Source organism: Falco rusticolus, chromosome 9, assembly GCF_015220075.1.
Source record: "Falco rusticolus isolate bFalRus1 chromosome 9, bFalRus1.pri, whole genome shotgun sequence".
NCBI classification, from domain to species: Eukaryota; Metazoa; Chordata; class Aves; order Falconiformes; family Falconidae; genus Falco; species Falco rusticolus.
In genome coordinates, this window is record NC_051195.1 from 29,817,486 (window position 1) to 29,841,567 (window position 24,082).

At 64.7% G+C, this 24,082-nt stretch overlaps 4 protein-coding genes across 5 annotated transcripts; 1 reads left to right on the forward strand and 3 right to left on the reverse strand.

The window, feature by feature from the left end:
- Positions 1-99: 99 nt before the first annotated feature.
- On the reverse strand, positions 100-7,721 carry LZTS2 (leucine zipper tumor suppressor 2). The gene is made up of 8 exons (XM_037400106.1): positions 7,692-7,721; positions 7,286-7,335; positions 6,863-6,890; positions 5,057-5,125; positions 3,502-3,969; positions 2,645-3,160; positions 1,836-2,105; positions 100-1,752 (listed from the first exon to the last, which is right to left on the reverse strand). Exons 1-8 carry the CDS (start codon positions 7,719-7,721, stop codon positions 1,072-1,074), a joined length of 2,112 nt encoding a protein of 703 aa, XP_037256003.1. The 3' UTR covers positions 100-1,071.
- Positions 7,722-8,035: 314 nt separating this feature from the next.
- Positions 8,036-13,236, reverse strand: TWNK (twinkle mtDNA helicase). Of its 2 annotated transcripts, none has more exons than XM_037399518.1 (5): positions 11,908-13,236; positions 11,126-11,366; positions 10,354-10,461; positions 9,855-9,996; positions 8,036-9,139 (listed from the first exon to the last, which is right to left on the reverse strand). In XM_037399518.1, the coding sequence occupies exons 1-5, from the start codon at positions 13,157-13,159 to the stop codon at positions 8,921-8,923; spliced, it is 1,962 nt and encodes a 653-aa protein (XP_037255415.1). In that variant the 5' UTR covers positions 13,160-13,236; the 3' UTR covers positions 8,036-8,920. The 2 variants fall into 2 exon arrangements, with proteins under 2 accessions (XP_037255415.1, XP_037255414.1); XM_037399517.1 differs by having other exon boundaries at positions 8,036-9,175; positions 11,908-13,235.
- A 166-nt stretch (positions 13,237-13,402) lies between these two features.
- On the forward strand, positions 13,403-14,558 carry MRPL43 (mitochondrial ribosomal protein L43). Its single transcript, XM_037399519.1, has 3 exons — positions 13,403-13,575; positions 14,002-14,108; positions 14,329-14,558. Exons 1-3 carry the CDS (start codon positions 13,445-13,447, stop codon positions 14,541-14,543), a joined length of 453 nt encoding a protein of 150 aa, XP_037255416.1. The 5' UTR covers positions 13,403-13,444; the 3' UTR covers positions 14,544-14,558.
- A 51-nt stretch (positions 14,559-14,609) lies between these two features.
- Positions 14,610-23,547, reverse strand: SEMA4G (semaphorin 4G). Its single transcript, XM_037399515.1, is given in 17 exon segments — positions 14,610-15,427; positions 15,510-15,628; positions 15,820-17,073; positions 17,171-17,232; positions 17,453-17,604; positions 17,963-18,078; positions 18,163-18,385; positions 18,464-18,608; positions 18,772-18,941; positions 19,091-19,257; positions 19,455-19,568; positions 19,800-19,893; positions 21,068-21,166; positions 21,251-21,313; positions 21,874-22,022; positions 23,261-23,445; positions 23,447-23,547. Coding segments are annotated over 15 exon segments (2,691 nt in total). The 3' UTR covers positions 14,610-15,427; positions 15,510-15,628; positions 15,820-16,222.
- Between the last annotated feature and the right edge of the window lie 535 nt (positions 23,548-24,082).

Genomic DNA, 24,082 nt, shown 5'->3' on the forward strand with positions numbered 1-24,082 from the left:
CAACAGGACCTGAGTAGGGGGCACCACCGGCAACATTGTCAAAGGACAAGCAGCCCCTGACCCTGCTCCGGACACATAGATGCAGCCCTGAGAAAAAAAAACCGCAGCCAGGGGCCTGTTTTTAATCGGCATTTCCGCATGGTACACAGGCGAGCCGGGCTCTGGGAACGGGACACAACCGAAATAAAGTACAAAAATCCCCCCCAGAGCCGGGGACGACCAAGCCAGAGCTGGGCACGGCCAGGCTTTTCCTTTGGTTTGACACCCCTAGGGGCCCAGCTGGCCCCCCACCTCTGCCCACCCTGGGGATGTCCCCAGGGTGCCCCCAGCTGGCACCCCTGGCAGCGTGCCCCTCTCCCCTAGCAGGCTGGGCATCACAGGGGCATGGACCAGGTGGGTTTTGGTTTTTTTGAGGGGGGGGGCTGGGAACAGAGGGATGCTGGGGCCGAGGGCATGGGAAAGGCACTGGGGGCAAGCTGCCCCATGACAGGGGTGGGGGGGGCACAGACAGGCAAGGTGTGAGCTGGGAGAAGGTGTTATGTTTTGGTAGGTCCTATAAAAATAGAGTTCTTTAAAATGGCACAGAAACAAATCCCCTGACAAACACATGGGGGGCAGAGGGGGAGTCTGGCATGGGCAGGGACAGTGCACAGGTTCTGTCCCTCTAGAAGTGGCTGGGTGACAGTGCCAGCAGGAACGAGAGGGAAGGGACGAGCCAGCCCTCCCGCTGCCCAAGGTGACCCCGGCTGAAGCCAGTGCCGCTAATCTCCTGGGCGCTAAGAGGATCAGCAGGAACCAGCTCTGGGCAGCCCTGAGGCCAGGAGTCGGCCCCCACCTGGCCTCACATCTCATGGGCACCCCCAGCTGTGGTGGGTGCCAACACACCCTCACCCCAGCACCTCCAGGCTGGGAAGGGGGCAGCACCTGCAGTCCCCTCTGCCCCCTCCCGGTGCCAGCAGTCCTTCCAGAGCTGGGGGGAGAGCAGGGATCCCCTGCAGCCCTACAGGTCCCAAAATCCCAGGGGCTGGAGGCCCCCCCACCTCTAAGCACAGGGCGAGGGCAGGCAGCATCTCAGATCTCGGTGGCTGTGATCTCCTCGAAGGGTGGGTCAGGGCCAGGGGGGTCGCAGGGCTCGGGCAGGGGGTCCTCGCCCTGGAGCCGGAGATGCTGGAGCCGCTGCTCGAGCCGTCGGTTGCGGCGGTACATCTGGATGTAGCTGTATTGCAGCTGCTTCTGGTAGCGGATGACCCGCTCCTTCTCACCCAGCCACGTGCCACGTTCCTGCTCAAAGGCATCCTGCTGCTCCTGCCCACGCTGCCGCTCCAGGGCCACCTCTGCACGCAGCCGTTCCAGCTGCCGCCGCAGCCCCACAGTACCCCGGGGCTCCTCGCCAGGCTGGGGACATCCCTCACTGGGTGGGGGGTACCCCTCGCTGGGTGGGGGGCATCGCCCGCGGGCAGCTTCACGCAGCCCCGCCACCTCCTGCTCAAGCCGGCCAGCTTTGGCACGGAAGAGGTCGGCCTCGCTCTTGCGCCGCTGCAGTTCGTTGGCGCAGACCTCCAGCTCCAGCGCTTTCAGGCGGGCGGCCTCCTGCAGCCCCTGCGCCCGCCGCTCACCCACCTGCAGCTGCGCCCGCGCCTCCCGCAGCTGAGCCCGCAGCCCCAGCAGCTCGGCCCCCCGCTGCGCCAACTCTGCCTGCGCCTCCTTCAGCTGCTGCTTCAGCAGTGAGATCTCCCCTGACTTCTGGCACACCTGCAGGGATGATGGGGCTCAGGCGCCGGCCAGGACCTGCCCCTGCCAGAGTCTGCACCCCCCAACACTGTCAGGCGACTCACCTCCCACTTGGTCTCCTCCAGCCGGGGTGCCAGCTCAGTGCGCTCACGCTGGAAAGAGGCGCAGCGACGCTCCAGCAGCTCCCGCTCCTGCAGCAGCTGGGCAAAGTCCTCCTGCAGCTGCTTCTTCTCCTGCTGCAGCTGCAGCACCTGGAGCTGCAGGACCTGCTGCCCCCGCTGCGCTGCCTGGGCTGCCTGCCGTGCCTGGGCTGCACAGCGCTGCCGCAGCCCCTCCAGCTCCTGCTCGCAGCGCCGCTGCTTCTCCTCATACACCTGGGCAGGGGGGGCACGGACAGACACACGCTGGGGGGATGGCACAGCACCCCCCCACTTCTGCTGCCCTCTCCAGGACAGGCACCCTCTGCCCACAGGAAGGGGGCCAACTCATCCCCCATAAATGGAGGAGGGGTCCAGAAAGGGTGCAATGTGGTGGTGCCCCCCCCCTCCCTCTGCATGCTGGGCCCCCCGTTTCAGCACCCCCAAAGCCCACAGGGCTCCCCCAGCTCTACCACCAGCAGGGAGAAGCTGCAGGTCCCAGGCACACTCATAAAAGGGCACCCCAAGATGAGACACCCCAGTCTGTACAACTACCCCCCCCCAGACCATACAAGGCTCCCCCAGGGACTCCATGTGACTGCCCACCAGTGGGAAAACCCCCGTTCCCAGACCCACAGAAAAAAGCATCCCCACACAAGGGTCTGTAGTAGGTCCCCAAAGGGGGTCCCTCACCCCCCAACCAGGGGGGGTTGTCTGCAAGGGGCGCCCTGGGGACAGAGGGACAGGGACAGGACGGGCTGACGCCAGGGGCATACCTGGCAGATGGCCACCTCATTCTCATCCAGGCTGTCACGCAGGAGCTGCAACTCGGCTTCCCTCTCCCGCAGCTTGTCCTCCAGCTCCCGCACCAGCATGGCCTCCTCGCCGGGCAGGGGGGAGCGGCCGCAGGAGCCGCTCTCTGAGGAGGGCCGGCCCTGGCCACTCAGCGAGCCCGTGCTCTTGCTGGAGGACGAGCGCCCGCTGTCCGAGTTGGAGGGGCGGCAGCCCCCCGGGGGGTCAGGGGGACCGTGGGGGGTGGCCGGCAGGGCGCCCACCTCGGGGTGCTGGCTGCAGCCTGTGCTGTAGGTGGGCAGGCTGGAGAGCGAGTTGCGCCCCGAGTCCGAGAGGGTGCTGGCATGGCAGCTCAGAGAGCTGGGCTTCTCGGCAGCCAGCAAGTGGGTGAGGCTCACCTGGCTCTCCGAGAGCCCGGGACGCGTGCCTGACTGGGCACTCCGGAGCTTGGGTACTACCGGCTTGAAGGCCATGGGGCGGATCAGGGTCTTCTCCACGTTCTGCCAGGGGAAGAGGGGAGAGCAGGGGGCTGGGGGGGACCCACCACCCCTCCTACAGGCTGCCTGGGGGGCGCGCCCCCAGCCCCAATGCCTTTGCACCCCAAAGGAGACAAGGGCCAGTTGCTGTCTCCTCCATCCCCCATCCATGGGTGGGCTCCCAAACACACCCCTGGCACGAAGGGGGAGACATCAAGGGCACAGGGACTGCCACCTCCCCAGGGACAGCAAAAATGTAGTCACGTGGCCCCAGTTCACACACTCGCACTGACAGCCCCAGTGTGGCATAGGGAGAAAAGTCAAGACCCCAGCACGCGCCCGCCCTGCTTCTGCCCCCACCTCACCTCCTCCAGCTTGCCAGAGACAGGGACGAGCTTGGGGGGTGGCCCCCGGAGGTGATCACTCAGGGCCTGGTCATCGCGGGGCTCATCCGAGTCACTGCAAGGGCTGGTGGGAGAGGGGGCATCTAGCCAGTCACTGCAGAAGCCCCCATTGGCGTAGGCATGGGCGACCCCAGGCATGGCCACGCGGGGCTCCTCAGGTGACAGGGGGTCCCGGGGGGTGACCCGGAGCAGCCCCTCCTGCTTGCGGAAGGAGGTGCTGGGTGGCTCCTCGTCACAGGGCTGGCTGGCATGGTCGTGGCGGGGCCGGCTGGGCAGGAGGCTGCCGACGCTGCCCATGGTGGTGGTGGGCGAGTGGGCAGTGGTGTGGAGCTGCGCAGCCCCCTCAGCAGCAGCCTCGAGAGGCACAGGCAGCGTCTGCACGATGGCCATGGCAGGGGGGCCCCCGGCAAGCAGGGGCACGCAGGCAGCCTGTGGGCAAGGGAGACAAGGCATCAGAGCTGTGGGTGCTGCTGGCCATGCCCCACCAGCTGCCAGCATCCCCAGGTGGGCATGGGGGCACCCCTGGACCCCTGGCCGCTGTCCCTGATCTTGTGGGCACAGGCCAGCCCAAGGGAAGCAGGCAGAAGGAAATGCCAAACAAACCGTAATAAAACCGGGATTAGCTGGGGGGGCAGCACCAGCACCCCTCCAAGCTGGACTCAGCATCCTGGTGTAGCAGCCTGGGGCTGCCGGGGGCTGTGGGGTGCTGGTGGCACCGTGGGGCAGCGAGGATGCGGTCCTGCCCCCTGCTGTGCCCCGGTGTGACCCTGCCACGGGAAGCATGCCAGGGCTGGAGGCGAATCCTGAGAGGCCTGCAGAGAGCCGACTCCCGGGCAGCCTGCCCGTCTGCCTGCCCCACAGCGCTGCCTGTCCCGTGGCACCCACCAGTACAACCCCCACGGAGAGCTGGGGGCAGCCCCACACACTGGGAACAACCATCTCCCCTGCCCCACAGCCACCACCTCTCTGAAGTGACCGCACAGAGGGTGCCCCCCACCCCCAGCCATCCACAACAGGGTGCAGGGTCCCCCAGGGAGTGTGACTGAGGGGGCAGATGCTAGGTAGACAAGTGGTCCAGAATGGGGGCACCAGGCCCTTTCCCAGCCCCTACACAGGTGCCCCTTGTTCCCACTCCGCACACCCCCCTTGAGCCAGGGCACTCCGCCAGTGCCCCGCTGCACCCCCCTGCCATACGCCTGCGTGACGGGAGCCAGCTGACGGGACGGATCTGTCCCCTGCTGCCTCATCGTATCTTGCACATGGCTGCGGCTGGCATGGGGCACGGGTCAGGGGGGCCACTGCCCACACGGTCTCACCTGCAGAGCTGTCACCTGAAATCAATCTGCCTGCCAGGGCCCAGGGTGGGGCAAGCAAGGGAGAGATGCCGGCGAGCCAGCCCTCCTGCCACCGTCACCCCCACCAACACGTGCCGTCTCCGTGTACCGTGACCTCACACTGTGCCCCTGACACCCCCAGGTGGGAAACTGGGTGACACCCCCTGCCCAGCTCTGCTCACCTCGCCAGCTGCTGCCCATCCGTCCGGTCCACTCTGGCCCCCGCACTGCAAACACAGCTCCGCCGGCCCCTGAGGCAGGAAGGGGAAAGAGGAGGGGGTCAGGGTGTCAAACGGCATCAGGGGTCCCTGTGTACCCCACAGCCCCCCCCCCGCCCAAGTGCCTCAACATGCAGATCTGGGGCAGGTGGTGCCAGCGTGGCACAGAGGGTGGCAGGGGGGGCCAGCAGCAGGTACACCGCTCTCAGTGCCCTCGGAGGGCTGCGGCCACCTCAGGAGTGGTGGTGGGGACAGTGGCCCCTCACAGGGACCTGCTGCTGCTGGAGGGGCAGGAGCAGGGATCAGGGACCAGACAGGGACACAGAACTCCCAAAGGGACATTTTGGGGTCCCCCAGCCACAGCCAGCCAAAGCACAGCACCCCACCGCAGTGAAACTCCCCTAGGACGTGTGGGTCAGGGGGACACCCCTGGGAACAGCCGGGTCCCCGCACAGCCACGGAGGGGACACTGCCACCGCTGGGGCCCCGCGCTCACGCTGGGAGGCGCTGGGAAGGAACTCCATCTTCTCTCTCCTGCAAGCCCCCACGGCCCACCGAGAGGGTCCCACTGCCCCCCGGGCAAGTGGCTGGGGAGTGAGGTGGCCAGCCCAGCCGGCCGCCAGCACCCTGGGAAACCTCCCTCCAGCCACCCAGTAAAACCAGTCAGCAACTGGAGTGGCGTCACCACTGGCCGCTCCGGCCGGAGCACAGCGAAGCCGGATCCCACCGTTCCGACCCCGAAACAAGGGAAGCCTCGGCCCCTGCTCGGCTGGATCCCAACCCCGAGCTGTGGGTGTTCCAGGCCCCCACGGGTTCCTGTGCCTCGACGGCACCTCAGGGCCCCCCAGGGCAGGGGGGATCAGCCCTTCACCCCTCCCCACGCACCCGGCGCTTGTGGGGTGGGCACCCCCCCATGCCAAGCCATGCTCCTGCCAGCCCATCCCACCCCCCGAGGCTCCCTGGGTGGTGTTGCCTCCCTTGCCCTGCCACCCACCCCACACTGCCCCACTGAGCCCCACAGCACCCAGCCTGTCCCACAGTGCTTCCACCTGCCCGACCACATGGCACCCCTGGGCCCCTGCTGCCCCACAGCTCCCCCAAAGTGCCCTAAACCACACTGAAAGTTTCCCATGACACCCTCAAAGTGCCCCACGGAGCCCCGCGGCCTGTACTGCCCCACAGCTCCCCCAAAGTGCCCCATGACACCCCCAAAGTGCCCCATTGGGCCCCTGCGTTTCTGCTGCCCCACAGCTCCCCCAAAGTGCCCCTAAGGCACCCCCAAAGTGTCCCACAGAGCTCCTGGGCCTCTGCTGCCCCACAGCTCCCCCAAAGTGGCCCTAAACCACCCCCAAAGTGCTCTGAAACGCCCCCAAAGCGCCCCACGGCGCCCCTGGGCCTGCGCTGCCCCACAGCCCCCCCGGAGCGCCCCTAAAGCACCCCCAAACTGCCCCGCGACTCCTTAAACTGCCTTGCAGACCCCTGGGCCTCTGCGCGCCCAGGACACCCCCGAAGTGCCCCTGAAACACCCCCGAAGCGCCCCACGGACCCCCAGGGCCGCAGCCGCCCCCCAGCACCCCCAGAGCGCCCCGGCCGCCCGCAGAGCGGCCCCGGGGGCCCGACTCCCCCAGCGCCGGCAGCTCCCTCATCCCCCCCCCGCCCCGAAGCGGCCGCCGGGACCCCGGCGGCTCGGCCGCCCCACAGCTCGCCCCCAGGGCCGCCGCAGCGGCCCCCGGCCCCGCGGGACCCCCCGGCCCCGGCCCCCGCACTCACCGCGGCCCCGCTGCCGCCCTCCCGCGCCGCGCCGCGCCCCGCCGCCCCGCCCCTCCCGAGGCCACGCCCCCTCCAAGAGGCCACGCCCCCAGCGGGAAGGAGATGGGGGTACGGGGGGGGCTGCAGGGTGCGTGGGGCAGCCCCCGCGTGGGTCACCCTCGCCCAGGACAGTGCCAGACGCGTTGATACCGGGGGATTCCGGGCTTGCGGGGGGGGCGCAGAGCTTGTCCCCTTCTTTGCATCAGCCGAGACACCCCACCTCAGGGCTCTGCGTCCCCCAGTACAGCCCCAGACCCGCGGGGTGAAGGTCGCCTCCGAGGATATGCCCCCCGAAATTATTTGGGGAGCCCAGCACCCCGCCAAGGGGGATGGGGTGCGTGTGTCAGCCCCACTGGACATCACCCTACCCACCCACCCCCCTACCATGAGATGTTGCAGCTATTGCCACCCCCTAGCTCCGCAAAAGTCCCAAACTGGGGGACAAGGGAGAAAAACCAACATCAACCCACTCACAGCCTGGGGAGCTGTGGGCACCTCCATGCTGCCCAGGGTCTGGGGTCACCCAGGCTCCCCCTCAGCTTCAGCTCCATCACCCCCTCCCAGCCCCAAGAAGGGATGGGTGGGAGTTGGGGATCCTGGGCTTTCCCACTGCCCCACTTCCACTCCATAGCCCCATGACAGCACCTGCCCCGGGCTACACTGGGGGAAAATGGGGGCCAGAGGGGGCTCTCGGGCTGAGGGGGGACACCCGCAGCCCCTCCCCACCCCCACCCCCCCATGCAGATCCTGACCCAGCTCCACTGGGAGCCTGGCTACCCGCTTACCTTACCTCCATTTCCCTGGGACACTCCTCTGCCATCACCCCTGGCCTGCCAGGGCAGGGGGGCGCTTACACCCGCACCAGCAGCACCCAAGGGTGCTCTCCGGGAGAGCCAGTGCACCCCGGAAACCCGGGGCTGGGTGTGTGCTGCCTGCCTGCCCCGGCCCCTCATTATGGCTCAGGTTAAAACTATGCCTGGTGCGGAGGCTGGCAATAACCCGCGTGCCAGGGCCAGGCAGGATGCCCTGCACAGAGGGGACAACCCCTGGCACTGCATCCCCCAAGTCCTCTGGAGTCCCCCTCCCACCCCCCAGCCTCAGGGTCTCCCAGTCACAGGGTCAGCAGCACAGAAATGGCACTCGCATTTATGTTTTAATAAAACTAGGAAAGAAAAAAACAACCCCAAAGGGATTAGACCAAGATCCAGCTGTGGACTTGTCCTACCACAGCAAGGACTGGCCAGGTCACAGTATTCGCTGCCCCCAACCCAGAAGGCACGGGGGTGGCCACCCCCCCAGTCCCGCAGAACAAGGCAGGGCTGCACCCCCCGAGGTTTTACTGCTGGTGACGGCCCCCCGAGGGGCCGGGTGAGACCCTGAGCCGACGTTAGCCGAGCGGCCAGAGCAGCTGCCGGTGCAGGACAGTGCTGCCTTCCCTGCCACGAGCAGTGGTGCTGTGGGGGTTCAGCTCCCACCACGTCCCACCGGGAGTGCACAGCTCTGGGGCAAGAGCCATCCACGATCTCCCACGCTTCCCTCCACCTCCTTCCCCTCGCTGGCTCCATACCAGCCAGGATCAAGCCCAGAGGGCCCCACCTGTGACTGGAGGGTTCCCACTATGTTTCCCTCTGCACAGCTCCCCCCACCAGTGACAGCCCAGGACTTTTGCTCCATTTTAGCCACAATTTAACAACCTGCCCCAGGTCCAGAGATGACCCTCACTCAACCCTTGCTGACTCAGTTCCCCCGCACGTAGCACCAGTACAGAGCGGCCAGTGTTTGCCAAAGCACCTTCCCCTGGCCACTCTTCTCTGGGATGAGCCCATTTCTCTCATGATGGCCCCACATCTCAGAGACACCATGCTGGTGGCCATGAGGCTTGTTCACACAGGAGGAGAAAGGGCCACAGCAGCATGCGGCTGCTGCTCCTGGGGCAGGAGGGACCGACACGCCCCAGGTCCATGCCCCCAGCACCAGTCCCCATCCCTCCTGATAGACCAAGGAAGAGACCTGCCAGGCTCATCGCTTCTTGGAGCTTCCCGAGCCTCCCTCCGGTGCTTTCTTGGCTAAGACCGCCTTCTCCTCCTTCATCTTCTTCACCTTGACCTTACTTTTGCTAGATGAGAAGGTGAGCGAGGCCTTGCTGAACTCCAGGGGGAAGACGCCCACGTCTCCATCAAAGCGGTTCTTGGATACCTGCAGGTAGCGCTTCCCTGGCCCTGTCACCAGCTTACGGTCCTGCAGGATGAGCACGTTGTCAGCCTCCTGGCTGGCCTGGGGGGGGGGGGAGGAAAACATCTCCAGGAGGGTGCTGGGGATGCAGCCAGTCACAGGGCTCAGAGGTGCTCACAGGCTGCCTGCCCAGCTCCTTCGAGCACTGTAACAGGGCATCCCAGACCCCAGCAGCTTCAGCACCTCCCAAACATCTACCGCTTGTGTTCCCCCAGGACTTCCCAGGGACGCACTGGGCAGACAGACATGAGCTGAAGCCACAGCATGCCCTAGGGAAACAAGCGAGCACGGGAGGGCCATGCACTCAAGAGTTCCTCCTGTCCACCACTGCAGGATTGTTCAGCATCACAGCAGACTGGAGCACTCAGAGAGCCCAACCCTGCACCCTCCCTAGCTCCTTCTTTAATTATTTCATACTACATTCCACTCACAGCTGATGAGTATTAATTAACTGCACCTAAAGGGCCAGCAAAGCTTTAGCTGGCAAAGGGTTTCCTCCCTGTCTGCATCTCCCTACAAAGGCCTGGCCAAATTGGGACTCCGCATCTTCAGCAGGTGACAGGAGGCCTGGGGATGTCCTGCCTCTCACAGCATCCTTCAGGCCCTGAGTGATGACTCGGGGTGCTGGGGGCAGCTGTGGACGGCTTCCCAATGTATCCCAGCTTCTTCCTGGGAACATGCTGTGCCTGAGGGACAGGAGGGCCACCCCAGCCCAGCTCACCTTGGCAGAACCAAAGATGGAGGCTGTCTGCAGCTCCTTCTCGTCATCCTCCTTGCGGGGATGGATGACCAGTGTGATGTGGCAAGTGTTCTCCGTGGCGAACTTGCGGAAGGCACCAACGATGTAGTCCTGGGCAGCGAGCCTGCCACAGCAGCAAGAATGGGGTCAGGGGCTGCCACTGCTCGGTGCAGGGGAGCAGCAAGATGCTGCCAGGTTCTGCCCCACAGCAGGAAGCATCCAGGGGTCTGGGCTCACTCTTTGTGAAGCAGCCAGACCCACACAGCCAAAGAGATAGGGCACAACAGCGGTCACAGGTAACCAGCTTACCCTTCCCCACTTCTCCCTCCCCAGGGCGGTAGTTGCCCTTCAACAAAACAGGGCTGCCGTAGAGGACTAAAGGGGACCTGCTGCGTGGGTCCCCAGCCCTTGTGTGACACCCAACAGGGCCAGCTCCAGTGACAGGTTGGCACAGGAAGGAGGTGGTTTGGAGAAAGGCTACCTGTCCACAGAGAGGTGCTCGTGTCCCATCATGAACTGAAGGTTGTCAACAACCACGTGGGTGATGTCGTACATGTAGACGGCATGCTGCATGGTGTCAATCACTGTCCTGGGCAGGGGGAGACCGGGATCAGCCCCAGGGATCAGCAAAGGCAGGGATGGGGATGCTGAGCCAGGCATGGGGACAGGGAGAGGCAGAGCTAGGAGGTACCAGGCTGGCTCCCACTGGGCCCTGGGCATGTCCCACCCCCACATCTCCTGTCACAGGACAGACACAGCCCCATCCCCACAGGTAAGGCCAGCTGCTGCCCACATGGCCCCTGCCCACTATTCCATGATCCCCCAAGCCCACAGGGACCCTCAGAACACATGAGGATGCGTGCACACACCACAGCACCTGGTGAATCAGAGGAGGTGGAGGTGCCTGTCCTCGCTCCTCAGCAAACAGCAGCGCTGCCAGGTGACCCGGGGCAGGGCACATCCTGCCAGGGGCAGAGGGTGGTTGTAGAGCAGCCGCCTAGCGCAGGGACCTGTCTCCTCCCTTCACCCCCACTACACAGGGAGGCTGTGACAGTCCCCGCATCAGCAGGAATGCAGCCAGGTGAGCCATGCAGTTCCCACAGGCCAACACCGGGACTTGAACAGCCCCAACGTGCCCCCTACCAGCCCCAAGTCTGTGACCCACTGCAGGAGACGAGCCCTGGCTCCCCACGGTCCTGCAGCACACGCCATGACGGGTAAACACTACTGGGGATGAAGATGTGGGATCATACTTGATGTTCTGCTGGCCATGGAAGGTCATGAAGTAGAGCGGGAGGTCCTCAAAGCGATCAGCCCACTCGTCATACAGCTCCAGCTGGTCCTCCAGGCGCTGGGCGGCAAATTGCGTCAGCATGATCTTGGCCAGGCGAACGTTGTTAATCTCGAAGCTGCCCCACAGTGTGCACACCCCCTGCATGCACAAGTCCAGTGCGTACTCACTGATAAAGGTCGTCTTCCCACTGCCTGTTGGGCCTGGCACAGGGACAACAACAGGATGAATTAGCTGGGGGAGATGACCTGACCCATCCTGAACATGCTTGGGGGGAGTTGTTTGGAGGTGGAAGTGACAGGGAGAGGGATAAGACCAGCCCATCCACAGTGCTCCCACCATAAACAGGCAGCATCTTGTGCTAGGCTAGATGTCTGGGCACACATTTGTCATCTTCAAGAGCCAGCAGGTCCCTGTGGGGTGTAAGGAAATGTTTGGCAGCCAGTAGCGGGGGCACAGGGAGGGCTCAGACAGTAGATGGTGGATGGAAGCAGGGGTAAGGGACCTCTAGGGACATCTCAGGACATCCTGTGCCACCCCAGGCAGGGACCCATCGCCACACTGGCATGCCCAGCCCCACGGCACCTAGGAACGTGCCCCAGCCTCTCACACATCCCCAAGACGGGCTCAGCTGAAGCCATGAGCAGAAAGCAACCTGGAAGGCTCGTGGTCTGTCACCACCAGGAGAATGAAGCCACTGAAGAGCCTTCTGCTCCCCCCATCCACTAGCTGTTTGCCCATCACCTGTGAAGATGGTGAGCTCCCCTCTGCGATGCCCTTTGAGAAGCTTGTTGAGCTCGGGGAAGCGTGCCCACTTGATGCCAGCCACCTGCTCGGTGTTGACCAGCTCCCCAAACACCTCCTCGCGCAGCTTCCGGAAGGAAATGATGGATTTGTGGCTGGCAGGCAGGGCGGCACGCAGGATCCTAGTGAGGTTCAGGCCCTGGTTTAGAGCCTCCAAAGGCCGGGGCTGCAGGTCACCAGGGCGCACCAGGGAGCAGCGCTTCAGGCTCAGTTTGCGGGCAAAAAGCTTGGCGGCCTCCCAGGAGCGCAGGTCCTCCCCCAGCCACAGCGTGATGCGCTTGAACTGCTCCAGGTAGGGCAGAAGGGCAGGGGGCAGGCAGGTGGCCCCCCGTGGCAGGGCCAGGCTGGCTACCCCCGTAGCTTGGTGCAGGGCCAGGGCGTCCAGCTCCCACCCAGTTAAGACCAGCTCTGTGTCTCGGCGGCCGATGAGGGGCAGCCCAAAGAGATTGCGATAGGAATCGAAGCGGGGTAATGTTTCTTCCACGTAAGATATCACATCTCCCTTCTTCTCCATTTTCATGAGCTTCAAGCCCTTCAGCGTCGCATCGCGGGGGCTGAACCAGGGAAAGACGAGTGACTTGGCAGTCCTCAGATAACGCACCCCAAAGCGTTTCAGGGTGGTGTCTGTCACCAGGGAGATACCGAACATGGCCTTGGTCTTGTTGGTCTCCTCCTCATCCAGCAGCTCCCAGAGTGGCACCGCCCGGTCCCAGATGCTGTGGGCATCTTTGCGAGCCTGTTGTGTGTCCTCCTCCGGCTCCTCCGAGCTGGCAGGGGGAATGCCGCGGTGCCGCAGCTCCACGTTGGCCTGGAAGTCCTGCCAGGTGCCCTCAGCCAGAGTGGCCGTGCAGAGGAAGCTGCCCGTGGTCTTGTCAATGAAAAGCGTGTAAGAAGAGCTGGAGGGCGGCGGCTGGGCCTCTTGGCCACTGGTGAAGAGGCTGGGGGTGTGCAGGCAGCTGTACCCATCGTGGAAGGGGATGCCCTGGGCCCGCAGGTACTGCCGGATCTCAGTGATGGAGACGGAGGGCACGGGCCCCTCGGGGGAGGGCAGCACGTCCTTCTTGTAGCGCCGCTGGGTGAGGCGGCCCGGCACTCCGGGGCTCAGGGAGGCTCCCTTGCTCCTCGTCCCCCCGCTGAGCACCGGCAGGAGGCGGACAGCGGTTCTGCAGGGCCGCAGCGGCACCGCCGCCATCCCGCCGGCGCCCGCCCCAGCCCGGGCCGCCGCGGCACCCGCCCGCGCCGCTGCCTGTCCGCATCGGCGGCTGCCCCGCGGTCCCCGGCCCCCCGGCCCCTCGGCCCCCCGCCCCCCGGCCCGGCGCCGCTCAGACTGCCCCCCTCACGTGGAGCTCCACGGACGCCGCCATTGCCTGACCCCGCCGCCGCCGCGCTCGGAGCGTCACTTCCGCGAGCGGACCCGGGGCGGATGTCCTGGCCGCCACGCGCGGCTCCGCTTCCGGTGCCGGGTGAGAACGGCGCCATGACGGGCCGCGGGACGCCCAGCCGGTTCCTGACGGCCGTCCTGCACAACGGCGTGGGTCGCTACGTGCGGCAGCTCCAGCGCCTCCAGCTCCTCTTCAGCCCGACCGCGGCCGACGCCCGCGGCGCCAGGTACCGTCGGAGGCGTCGCACCCGCCGCCCCTGAGCGCCGGCGATGGCGGGGGGACCCGGCGACCCGACCTGCTGCAGGAGGGGCCTACGGGAAGCTGTGGTGACCTCTGTATAGGGAAGGGGAAGGTGCTGCTGACCTCTGACCCACAGAGGCGGGGGGAGGGGCGGCGCCGTGACTCGGGCCCTCTTCCGTGACGGGGGAGGCGCTGGAAGGCGGCGCTGCGACCTGACCTCGGCCCCCCTGGCGCAGGGGTGGGCTGGTGGTGGCCTCCGACTTGCCCCGACCGCTGCACTATGACCCTTCCCGCGGGCAGGGGCACCAGGGTGGGGGTGACCCTACCTCTGCTCTTTGCTCTGGGGCGGGGGCTGCGGTGATCGCCACTCTGTGACCCCACTGGGGCCGACGGCCCCCCCATCCCCCCACAGGCAGTTCGTGGAGGAGGCGGCGCTGGACTTTGCCCGGCAGCACCCCGATGTCGTCCTCTACATCAGCCCCCGCTCCGGCCGGGCCCCGCTGCTGCTGGCCGAGTACTGTGAGTGCTGAGAGGGGCACGGAGGTTTGGGATGGGGCAGGATGGGGACAGGGTCCTCCCCACCCTGCCCCAGCTCTGCGCTGTCTCTGCTCAGCTGCAGTCGGTGCTGGGGCTGGCAGCCCTGTGGGATGGGAGAACAGCAGCTGCTCCCTGGGAGGGGGGGGGGGATGTGGGCTGTGGGGTTGGGTGGGTCTGGCCTGACCCCCCTGCTCTGTCACAGTGAACGGGACTGTGCGGGAGGAGCTCGTCGCCAGCAAGACGTGTGAAGAGATCGTGCAGCTGGCCACCAAGCTAGCTGGGCAGTCTGGCCTGGACATCATCCGCATCCGCAAACCCTTCCACACTGACAACCCCAGTATCCAGGGCCAGTGGCACCCTCTGACCAACAAACCCTCCATCCTCACTGTCCAGGGCCCACGCCTGCAGCCCCAATAAAGCCTCTGCCCCCAGCCTCCGCATCCATCTCTCCTCCTGCCTGCAGAGAGATGCCACCACGCCGTGTCCAGACAGAGCCGCGTTTATTGCCAGGGCGCATGTGGGGGCTGTGCACGAGGGACGCCAGACACAGAGGGCAATATCCTTCCTGGGGTGGGGTGGAGGGTGTGTGCATATGTGCTCGGGGGTGGCTCACCCCACCCCTTGCATCAAAAGCAACAGTGGGGGCAGGGTGGGAGAGCCCAGCCATCCAGCTCTTGCCTTTTCCCAGTAAGCCTTGCTCTTCTAGGGCAGGAGGCCCTGGGCTCCAGCCTTTTTAGGGACCCCAGGGGCTGCCACTCCCTCCTGCCCCCTCTGCAGGGCTGAGCTCCAGATGATGTCCTGATCCTGGAGGTGCCAGCAAGGAACACAGAAGGGAGGACACACACCCCAGCAAGTCTGTCCCTCCCCAGCTTCTCTGGTGTTACTGCACTGTCCTCAGGCAGAGATGCTTTTGTCACCCTAATCCCTTGGGTCCCCCAGGAGGCGGCAGGAGTAGAGGTAGTTGGGGGGATTTAGGGACAGTGGCTGCCCCTGGAAAGTGCCATGAAGAGCAGGAGGCCCCACAGGGAGGCAGGTCCTTGTCCACAGTTCCTCCTCCTTGCTGTGTTGAGGATTTTTCTTCTCCCACATGTTGTCCGCAGGGGATAGGGCTGTGTCTGAACCCCAGTTCTCCAATGGTACCACGCAGGAGGGCAGAAACGTGTTTCCCAGGGCCATGGGACTGCTGCAGACGTCGGGGGGATGTGGGTGGTGTGCTGGTCCCTTGCCATGCTGCAGGGCATGGCGGTGCTGGTCCCGCTGCCGGTGCATCTTGCTGCATCCCACTCTTCTTGTGCAGCACCCTGGGGAGAGGGGGCAAAGCCCTGTCAGGGTCAGAGGCTGCAGGGGTGCCACCTCCCCAGGGCACCTAGCCCTGCGTTTCACCTGGGGCCTCCTCGCAGCGGGCATGCACCTCTCCACCAGCTGCTCTGGGGTGTCTGGGATGTCAGCTCCTTGCCCCGGCTCCATCCCTTGCCAAACCATCCTCTCCTGGAGAGGAGACCCTGAGGGGGCAGATGTGGGACAGCGGGCAGGGGCTGGCAGCCACCAAGGCCACCCTGCCCCATGAGATGTGTCCGCAGCCCCTCTCCCACCTGTGAGTGGGCAGCTGGGGAAACCCCAACCTGGCCCCATGCTGGGAGGGAACCCTGCGCCCTGTGAGAGCCCCCAGCCTCCCTCCCTGCTCCTCACCCACCTCTCAGCAGCCATCCCGTTCCTGTGTGCCGAGGGATGCCCAGCAGGGCAGGCTGAGTCCACGCGTCCACAACAGCGTCTCACACCTGAGCGGGCAGACAGAAACCCTCCCCCCAGTGTCCACCTTCAGCCAGGTGCCAGCTCCTGCCTCCAGCTCGTGGCCGCCGTCAGTGGGTTTTTATACATAAATAGAGCTCCCAAATTTAAATAGATTCTTTTTCTTTTTTTCTGTACAGTGAGTCTCAAAAGGAGAGAGAAAAGCCAAAGGAACGGCGGAGCCCGGGCCCGGCCCGGCTCTGCCATCCAGGAGGTAGTTTTGCCTGAGTCTTGTAACACTGTTGGCAGGGGGTGGGAGAAGGGGCTGGAGGGGAGGAGGGTCCCGCTGGCAGGACCCCCCCCAGCCCCTACACGGAGCTCTCATCCAGCTTCTCCACCAGCTGCGTGTGTTTCCGCTTCTCCAGGATCTTGCTGAGCTCCTCAGTGAAGGACGCGCTGTAGAGCGGCGAGGCCAGGGGCTCCTCCTGCTGCTGCAGCAGCATGTAGCTGTTGCCGTTCATCTTGCGGAGGACGTTGGGCAGAGCCCCCACACCGTTGGTGAGCTCGGCTGGCAGCGGCGGCGGCAGTGGGGGCACGGCGGCCGGCAGCTCCTTGACTGGGGAGGTGGCAGCTGTGGGTGCCTCGCCAGGGATGATCCGCAGGCAGCCGTCAGGGTAGGTGAGCCCTTCCTTCTCTTCCTCCTCCTCCTCCCGGCGGCCCTTGCGCAGGCAGTTGGCCGAGATGGTCTGCAGCTCCACGCTGGCTGGCCGCGGCTCCCCCAGGACATACTTGCCCTTGCGCTTCTCCAGGCAGGACACATAGAGGAGGACGGTGCTGAGCACGGCGCACAGTACCACCAAGGTGACAATGGCGGAGATGTAAGCCACCTTCATGTCACCGGACACCTGGCTGGCGGTGTGGGGCTGGGGCGTGGCCGTGGGACCACGAGGCAGCTCGGGCAGCACGGTTAGGCTGTAGGTGGCCAGCAGCATCCGGAGACCCCGCTCCTCCCCGTAGCAGCGGTACTCGCCGCTGTGCTGGGGCAGCGTGTCCGTCACCAGCAGCCCGTCCACCCCGACGCGCAGCCGGTCCTGCCCTGAGCCCAGCGCCTCGCTGCCGTTCAGCAGCCAGATGGCTCGTGCCAGGTTGGAGCGCTGGTCGCAGGGCAGCAGCACGTCGTCCCCCTGCAGCACCGTCCGGTTCTTCCACAGCAGGGAGCCTGCGGGGACACACACCGCCTCACACCCATCCCAGCCACCCTAAGAGATGCTGGACACTGGCATCCCCCGTGGTCCCGAGGGGCAGCACAGACTCACCCCGCCCCGAGCTGCTCCGGCATCCATCGTTGCCGTTCTGAATGTCCTGCACCAGCCCGGTGCTGCAAGGCATAGGGGGCTTCAGCCATACAGCCCTGGCTGAGCCCACCCTTACGGGATCACAGCCACCGGGAGAGCCACCACCAGATGCCAGACTCGGTGGTGGCACCAGGGCGGCTGTGCCATGGGGTGATGTGACGGCACGGGATGGGGCAGGTGGAAGGGATGGGGCAGGTGGAAGGCTCGTAGGGACGCCGCTAGGGACAGGCAGCCTGTTCCTACCTGTCTGCGGTGGCGGTGGCGCGGCAGGCCCTGCCATCCCAGGCACAGTAGGGGTCCCGGGCGAGGATGCAGTCATAGCAAGAGGTGTACCTGGTGCAGGAGGCCAGGGGCACCTGCAGGATCCCACTGGCTGCCCCCACATACAGGCTCCTCTGGGGGGGAAAGGGCTGGCTCAGCACTGCCCTGCCATGGTGCAGCTGGGCTGTGGGGTGCCCCATGGTGCCCAGAGATCCCCCCCCCCCAGCCCCACAGCACAGCTCTCCCTTGGTGGGGGTGCATGGGGCAGGGCCCCCAGCTCCAGTCAGTGCCCATGGCTGCAGCTGGCACCTGCCAAGGAGGTGGGGGCCAGGCCGGTCCCTTTCCCCAGGCTGCCCTGCCGGGCACTGGCACGTATCCTAGTTGGGTGACCCAGGTGTCATGTCCCTCCCTGTGCCTCTAACAGCCCAATGGCAGCTTCGCAGCACAAACATGCCCCGCGTGTGGTGCCCCCCTACTAATTCCACCCCTCACCTGGGTGCGGGAGATCACCAGGCTCTCCACAGGCTGCGCTTCCCTGAACACCTGCATCTCCTCCACAATGTGGATGCCAGAGCCCAGCACCACAGCCTTGTGGATCCAGCCGTCTCCTGGAGAGGAGAGCAGGGGTCAGGAGGGACTGTGGGGTGCATTCCCGGCACAGAAGAGACCCCGCAAACTCATCCCATGCTCACCTGTCCCCATGAAGAGCACATCATAGGAGCGGCCATCGAGGGCTCGCACCCTGTCCACAGCCAGCTGGCTGTACGCCACGCTCTTCTTCACCAGCAGCGGCTCCCCGCCAGCTGGCTTCACCTCCTCGAACATGAGCGGATGCAGCTTGACAAAGTCCAGGACGCTGTTGGGCAGGTCCTGTGAGGAGTTGTAGCCCTTCCTGCGGGAGTGGTCCGTGATGCACTGCCCGGGGGAGATGGGGGGTCAGGGGGGGATGCGGCTGCCCCATGCTCCCCTCACTCTGCACCCCATGGCACTCACGGAGCCGGGCCGGGGCTCGGGTACCGCACCATCGTAGCGGGACCACTTGCGAGCTGAGTCCTGGTATTCCATGTAGGGGCCCTCGAAGGCATGCTGCACTGCTGAGATGCTGTAGCGGCATACAGCCGAGGCCTCCATGGTCCTCCTGGGGGGCAGAGCCCTGCCTGAGCCCAGGCAGACACATGGCTGCGCCCCACCGATGCACCCCCAGGTGCTCAGCATCTGCCTGCACATCCCCTCAAGCATCTTCAGTCCTCCCCGTGCTGCAGACTTTTAGCCCCAGCCGTTTTGGCCACTGCCCCACTCACCACTGTGCTGAGAGTGTGAATGCGGCATAGAAGACGGTGCTGGCCCAGCCACCCCCGTCCAGGCTGCAGACACTGCGCAGCACCTCATAGTAGGGGATATAGCAGACCAGGCGTGCCTTCATGAAGGACGTCCACTTGCGCTGCAGGATCTTCTTGCCCCCCACGTCACTCTGGAAGGGTGCAGGGAGAATTTCTGCACTGGCTGGCAGCGGTGTGTGCCCTGCTCTGCCCGTGCCTCAGTTTCCCCCAAGGTGCAGGAAAGTAGAGCCTGCGCTGGGAGGAGCAGCACTCGGCTCCCTGTGGCTGAGGACATGCTTACCTTGCAGACACGGGCCACCCGGGCCACTCGAGCCACCTGGCTCTTGTCAAAGAAGGACGTGGTCTCCTCGCCTGCCCGCTCCATGAAGAAGTAGTAGATTTTGTCATCGTCACCCACAGGGCTGTCCTTGCTCTCCTGGACCAGCACAGAGGCCACAAATTCAGCATCTAGGGGACACAAAGCAAGAGGTGGAGATGGGGGATCCGCCACAGGATGGGGGATCTGTCCCCGCCTCGGTTTTCTCTCATGGCAAACCACACAGGACCCCAGGGCTCCCCCCAACCCCTGCTCCAAGCTCCCCAAGGCAATACATAGCATCCCACAGTCCGTGACGCCCGTCCCGCAGGGGACAGGGACATCTCACCATTCAGCCAGTGCAGCGGGGACTCCTCCGTCTTCAGCGGTCGCTGGTGCAGATTCCTCCGGATGTCGGGGAGACTCCGAAACTCGTAGCGTGTGGCCGTGTACAAGCCACCATCTGGGTAGGGCAGGCACCCATCAGCATGGCTCCACACCCCTCGGACAGCCCTGAAAGCCACCAGCACCCCCACGCCCCACACAGAGGGGGAGAAGGGCCAAGTCCTGGCTGGCTGAGGCCCCCGCACACAGAGCCCACTTGGCTGGGGACCCCCATGGGGGTGTTGGGGATGGGGCCAGGGTTGGTGGCATCCCGCATGTTCCCGCCAGCCCTGAGAAAGGTGTCGCTTACCCACGATGAGGCCGGTGTAGCCACGGGCAGGGTCATACGGGCACTTCTCCTTGCCCTCCTCGAAGTGGGATGGCAACATGAAGCTGTTCACGTCCTTGAGGGGGACAGGGGACCACGTTAGACAGGAGGGGACAGACCCGACATGCTTGCCAGCCCCAGGCTTTGCAGAAGCTGCCAGTGGGGACAAAGTGATGCTCACGGCTGTGCCCTTGTCTGAGCAAGACAACCCCTCCCAGCACCCTCCAGCTGGTCAGAAACCACATGGGCAGCCAGAGCCCCCAGCCAAGAGCAGGGGAGGGCGAAGATGTGAAGGGGAGCCGCAGCACCCCACTTTGGCATCATGTGGGCACCAGGCAGGGCCTGGCCAGCACAGCTGATGTTCCTGGGCTGTGCCTGGCCAGCAGACGCTGCCCAGCCGGGCTGGGTCCCCCCAGGTGACGTCCTCATCACAGCAGGAGTTACGTTCTTTGGGGTTTGCAGTTCAAAGCATGTTAAATAATGATGGGGCCTTTCCAGCTCGGCAGCTCCTCTGCCTGGCTCCCAGGGTGTGCAATGGCCAAACCGGACCGGTGGCACAGCCATGGGAATGGGCATGGCCCCTCCAGGGCTCCCCGGCCACACTGGGGACATGACCCCCAGGCCTCTTTGCCCCCCAGCTCAGGGAGGGGAGGTGGGCAGTTGAGTCACTGAGGAGCCACTGCACAGGGCTGAAAGTCCCGCTGCCAAGGGACGTGGCTGTCCCCAGCCACTCTGCTGTGAGTCACGGCCACACAGGGACCCCCCGGCCTCACCTGGGAAATCCCCAGGGAGAGGCTGCTGAGTCATCCCTGCCACTGTCACCCTCCCCTGGCACACCTGCCACCCACCACCAGCCAGTCTGCCCCCTACTTTGGGAAGGGACCCTGCAACAGCAGGCGCTGGGGACCAGCTCCAGTGCTGGCACATCCAAACCTGCCGGCGCCGCTGAGCCCATGTGTCCCCCTCCAGCACCGATCCACTCCCAGCCACCTTGCTATGGGATCAGAGTCCAACTCCAGTACCGGGGTGGGGACTCTGGGCATCTGTGTCACGGTGGCTGCGTCCTCAAACCCACCCCTGCCAGGCTGGGGGTCACTCGCCTGCCCCCAAGCTGGGGAGGGGCTGGGATGAGGGCAGAAAGGGAGTGGGGCTGTGGGTCGGGAACAGTGGGAGAGGAGGAGGGCTGCACCACCCCAGGGTGACACTGTGGAAGGGGACAGGGGACAGCCGTGGGGCTGAGCAGTACTCACGATGGCGGCGCAGAGCGGGTGGAAGGCGTAGGTCCCGCAGGCGTAGAGGTGGGTGCTGTTCAGCCTCTGCAGAAACCGCACGTGGTTGAAGCACTCGGTCTGCAAGGGGGAGGACAGGCATTACGAGCTGTGGAAAGTGGCGGCAGCCCCCCCCAACACCCAGCACCCACCCACCAGCTCTACCTTGTTGTTTTTGCCCTTCTGCAGGCAGTCCATCTGCTTCTCCGGGGAGGCTTCCCAGTGGATCTGCAAGGGGAAGAGGGACTGCCACTGCATGACCCCCCATCACTGCATGGTCCCCCTGTCACTGCAGGCTCCAGACTCTGCCAGAGCCATCAGAGATGCTAAAATCCTCTCTTTTATTTAGAGAGAGGACAGCAGTTCAGAGCGTGAGATGGCACCTTGCCTGCATCCCCCCCAAGCCCAGGGCAACAGCAGTCCCACACCCTGACCTGCAGGCAGAAACCCCAGAGCACCCACAGGACCCTGGAGGATTTTGGGGTGTCCTTCCCAGGGGGAGCAAATGGGTGTGCTTCGCCCTTGCCCCTCATCCTGCTGGGGTGTCCCTGAAGCAGGCAGCTCTGAGCTTGGGGATATCTTGCACTGCTGTCCCCACGCTGCCTGGCTGAAGGACCATGCACACACGGGGGATCTGGGGACAGAACTGGGGACAGCACCTCCAGGCAAGACCTGAGATGGCAAGTGGGGAGATGAGCAGGGATAGGGTGGCCACAATTCAGGCAGGGACCGGGCAGCGTGGGACAGGAGAGGACAACCAGACAGCAGCGGGCAGAGGCCGGGCTCACCGTGCGGTGGGAGCCGTCGGCCACATCACTGGAATTGAGGGCGAAGATGGCTCCCCTGGCACCCACGTAGAGGATGCCGCGGTCGTCCTCCAGCAGCAGGGTGCTGTAGTTGAGGGTGTGTGCGCTGAAGTGCCGGACGCCCAACAACTCTGCAAAGGGAATAGCGGCCTTAGGGGGGACCCCAGGACAGGCGTAGCACAAGCCACTGGGAAAAGACAGAGGATGGAGCCAGGGGTGTGTGGGAAAGCACCCACCGAGGTTATCAGACAGACAGACAGAGGATGGAGCCAGGGGTGTGTGGGAAAGCACCCACCGAGGTTATCAGACAGACAGTGGTGGGTATCAGCGGTTACGGCAGGAGGAAGGGAAAAGGGGAGGTTTGGTAAGAGGCGAATGGCACTAATTCAGCTCAGGCTTACAGGGCAGATTTCTCCCTGCAAGTTAAAATGGCAGCTCAGGGGTGGGAGCTGCAACGTCCATGCTCAGCACGGACCTGTCATGCAGTTTGGGGAACTGCTGGAGGAACCAAAAACACGCTGGGGCAGTGACCCCTGCTCCAAACCAAACCCAGCCAGCCCAAAAGGAAGGATGCAAAAAACTGAACCAAAACTGCCCTGCCTTGCACAGGTTGGGCTTCTGCAGTGTGGCTGGGTGCTCCCTGCCCACCGAGCCAGAGAAACTACCCAGTTTGGTGGGCTGAGAAGCGTGAGGTGGGACTCAGCCCTGGCCACAGGGACCCCAAGCCAGACTCGGACCCTCCCACTGCAGGAGAAGAAAATCCCACAGGGCTTGTGACCCCAGAGGGAGCTAGGGAGGGAATGAGTCCCCCAAAAGGAGGCATTGCCTGGGGAGAAAATGGCACCCCAGCTGCAAATGAAATCCTCTCCCGCTGCTGACCGCTGAGCTGGGCTTCACTAACAAGATCAAAAAAGTTGTGTGGATGCCCAATGACACTGCTGGGTCTGGCTGACACCACAGAGCTGGAGGCCAAGCTCCCTGCCGACTATTTGGGCTGTGAGAGCCCAGCCCGGGTGTGGTGTCCAGCTCCGGACACCCTCCAAGGGCTGCTGGGCAGGGCCAGGGGCTGGCCCAGGCTGGCTCCCTGCATGTCCTTGTCCCCCCTGGCTTTCAGGGAGATGCTTTTGCCCTGCTCCATCCATTGGGGCACATTGGCTCTGGGCACCCAACACCGGACAGTCACGCAGGCTCCAGTTTCTGAAGCCTAGGGGACCAGAGGACCCCTCTCTAGCCCACCTCCTACCCCACCCCCCCATGCTGAGCCACCCACTCCGGGGGGCTGGCGAAGACTGGATGCAGCCATGATGCACCAAACTCGGTGTTGGCATCCTAAACCTCATACCCACCACCAAGACCCGTACCCCCTTACCGTCAAAGGTGACTGTTGTCCTGGGGGTGGCATCCAGGTCGGTGGCAGACCGCCGTGACGGGTAGCCCATCACTGCCACAGTCACCATGAAGAGAACTGTCAGGAGATGGGCCGTGCCTCCGCTCATCTTCCTGCTCCCCTGGCAAGGGCAGCCACCCAGCCTGCTACTGCCAGGCTGGCACAGGCTTGGGACGGGCTCCCCAGCTCCCCAGGATGGGACTGGCCACCAAAACCTCCTGAAACACACAGCACCGAGTCAGACGCTCCTGCTGTCCCCAGCATCTCATGAACAAGCGGGCTTGGGAAGAGGCCAGCCATGCACAAGCATGGACACCTGACCAGGCACAGCCTCAGCCCAGGGATGGCTTCAGGGAAAAGCAAACCATCGTTTGCCAAAAGGGAAACTGAGGCACAGTGCCTGCAGCCAGCACAGGGGAGGGGGAGGGGAGTTTGAGCAGAGCGACCCCCCAGCATCCCCCTGGCTCAGTATCTGCTCTGTCATGGGGCTGCAGTCACTTGCTGAGTGCTTGGTTTGGTTTGCTTGGAGGCTTGTTTTCCTCCAGGTCTGCTCCGCTCTGCACTCCTCCCTCCCTCCCTCTCAGCCATCTTTTCCTGCAGCTCTCCCTGACCGAATTACATGCTTCAGCAGAGCCAGCTGATCTCCCCTTGCACTTTCACACATGAAAAGCAGCCACATTTACCCCCAAAAGCAAAGAGCAGGGCTCAGGGCCAAGCCCCCCTAGCCCTGGGCTGTGGCAGGACAGGTGGGGGGGGTCCCAGGGAGCCCACGGGCTCCACTCCTCCTCAAAAGCACAGCTGGCC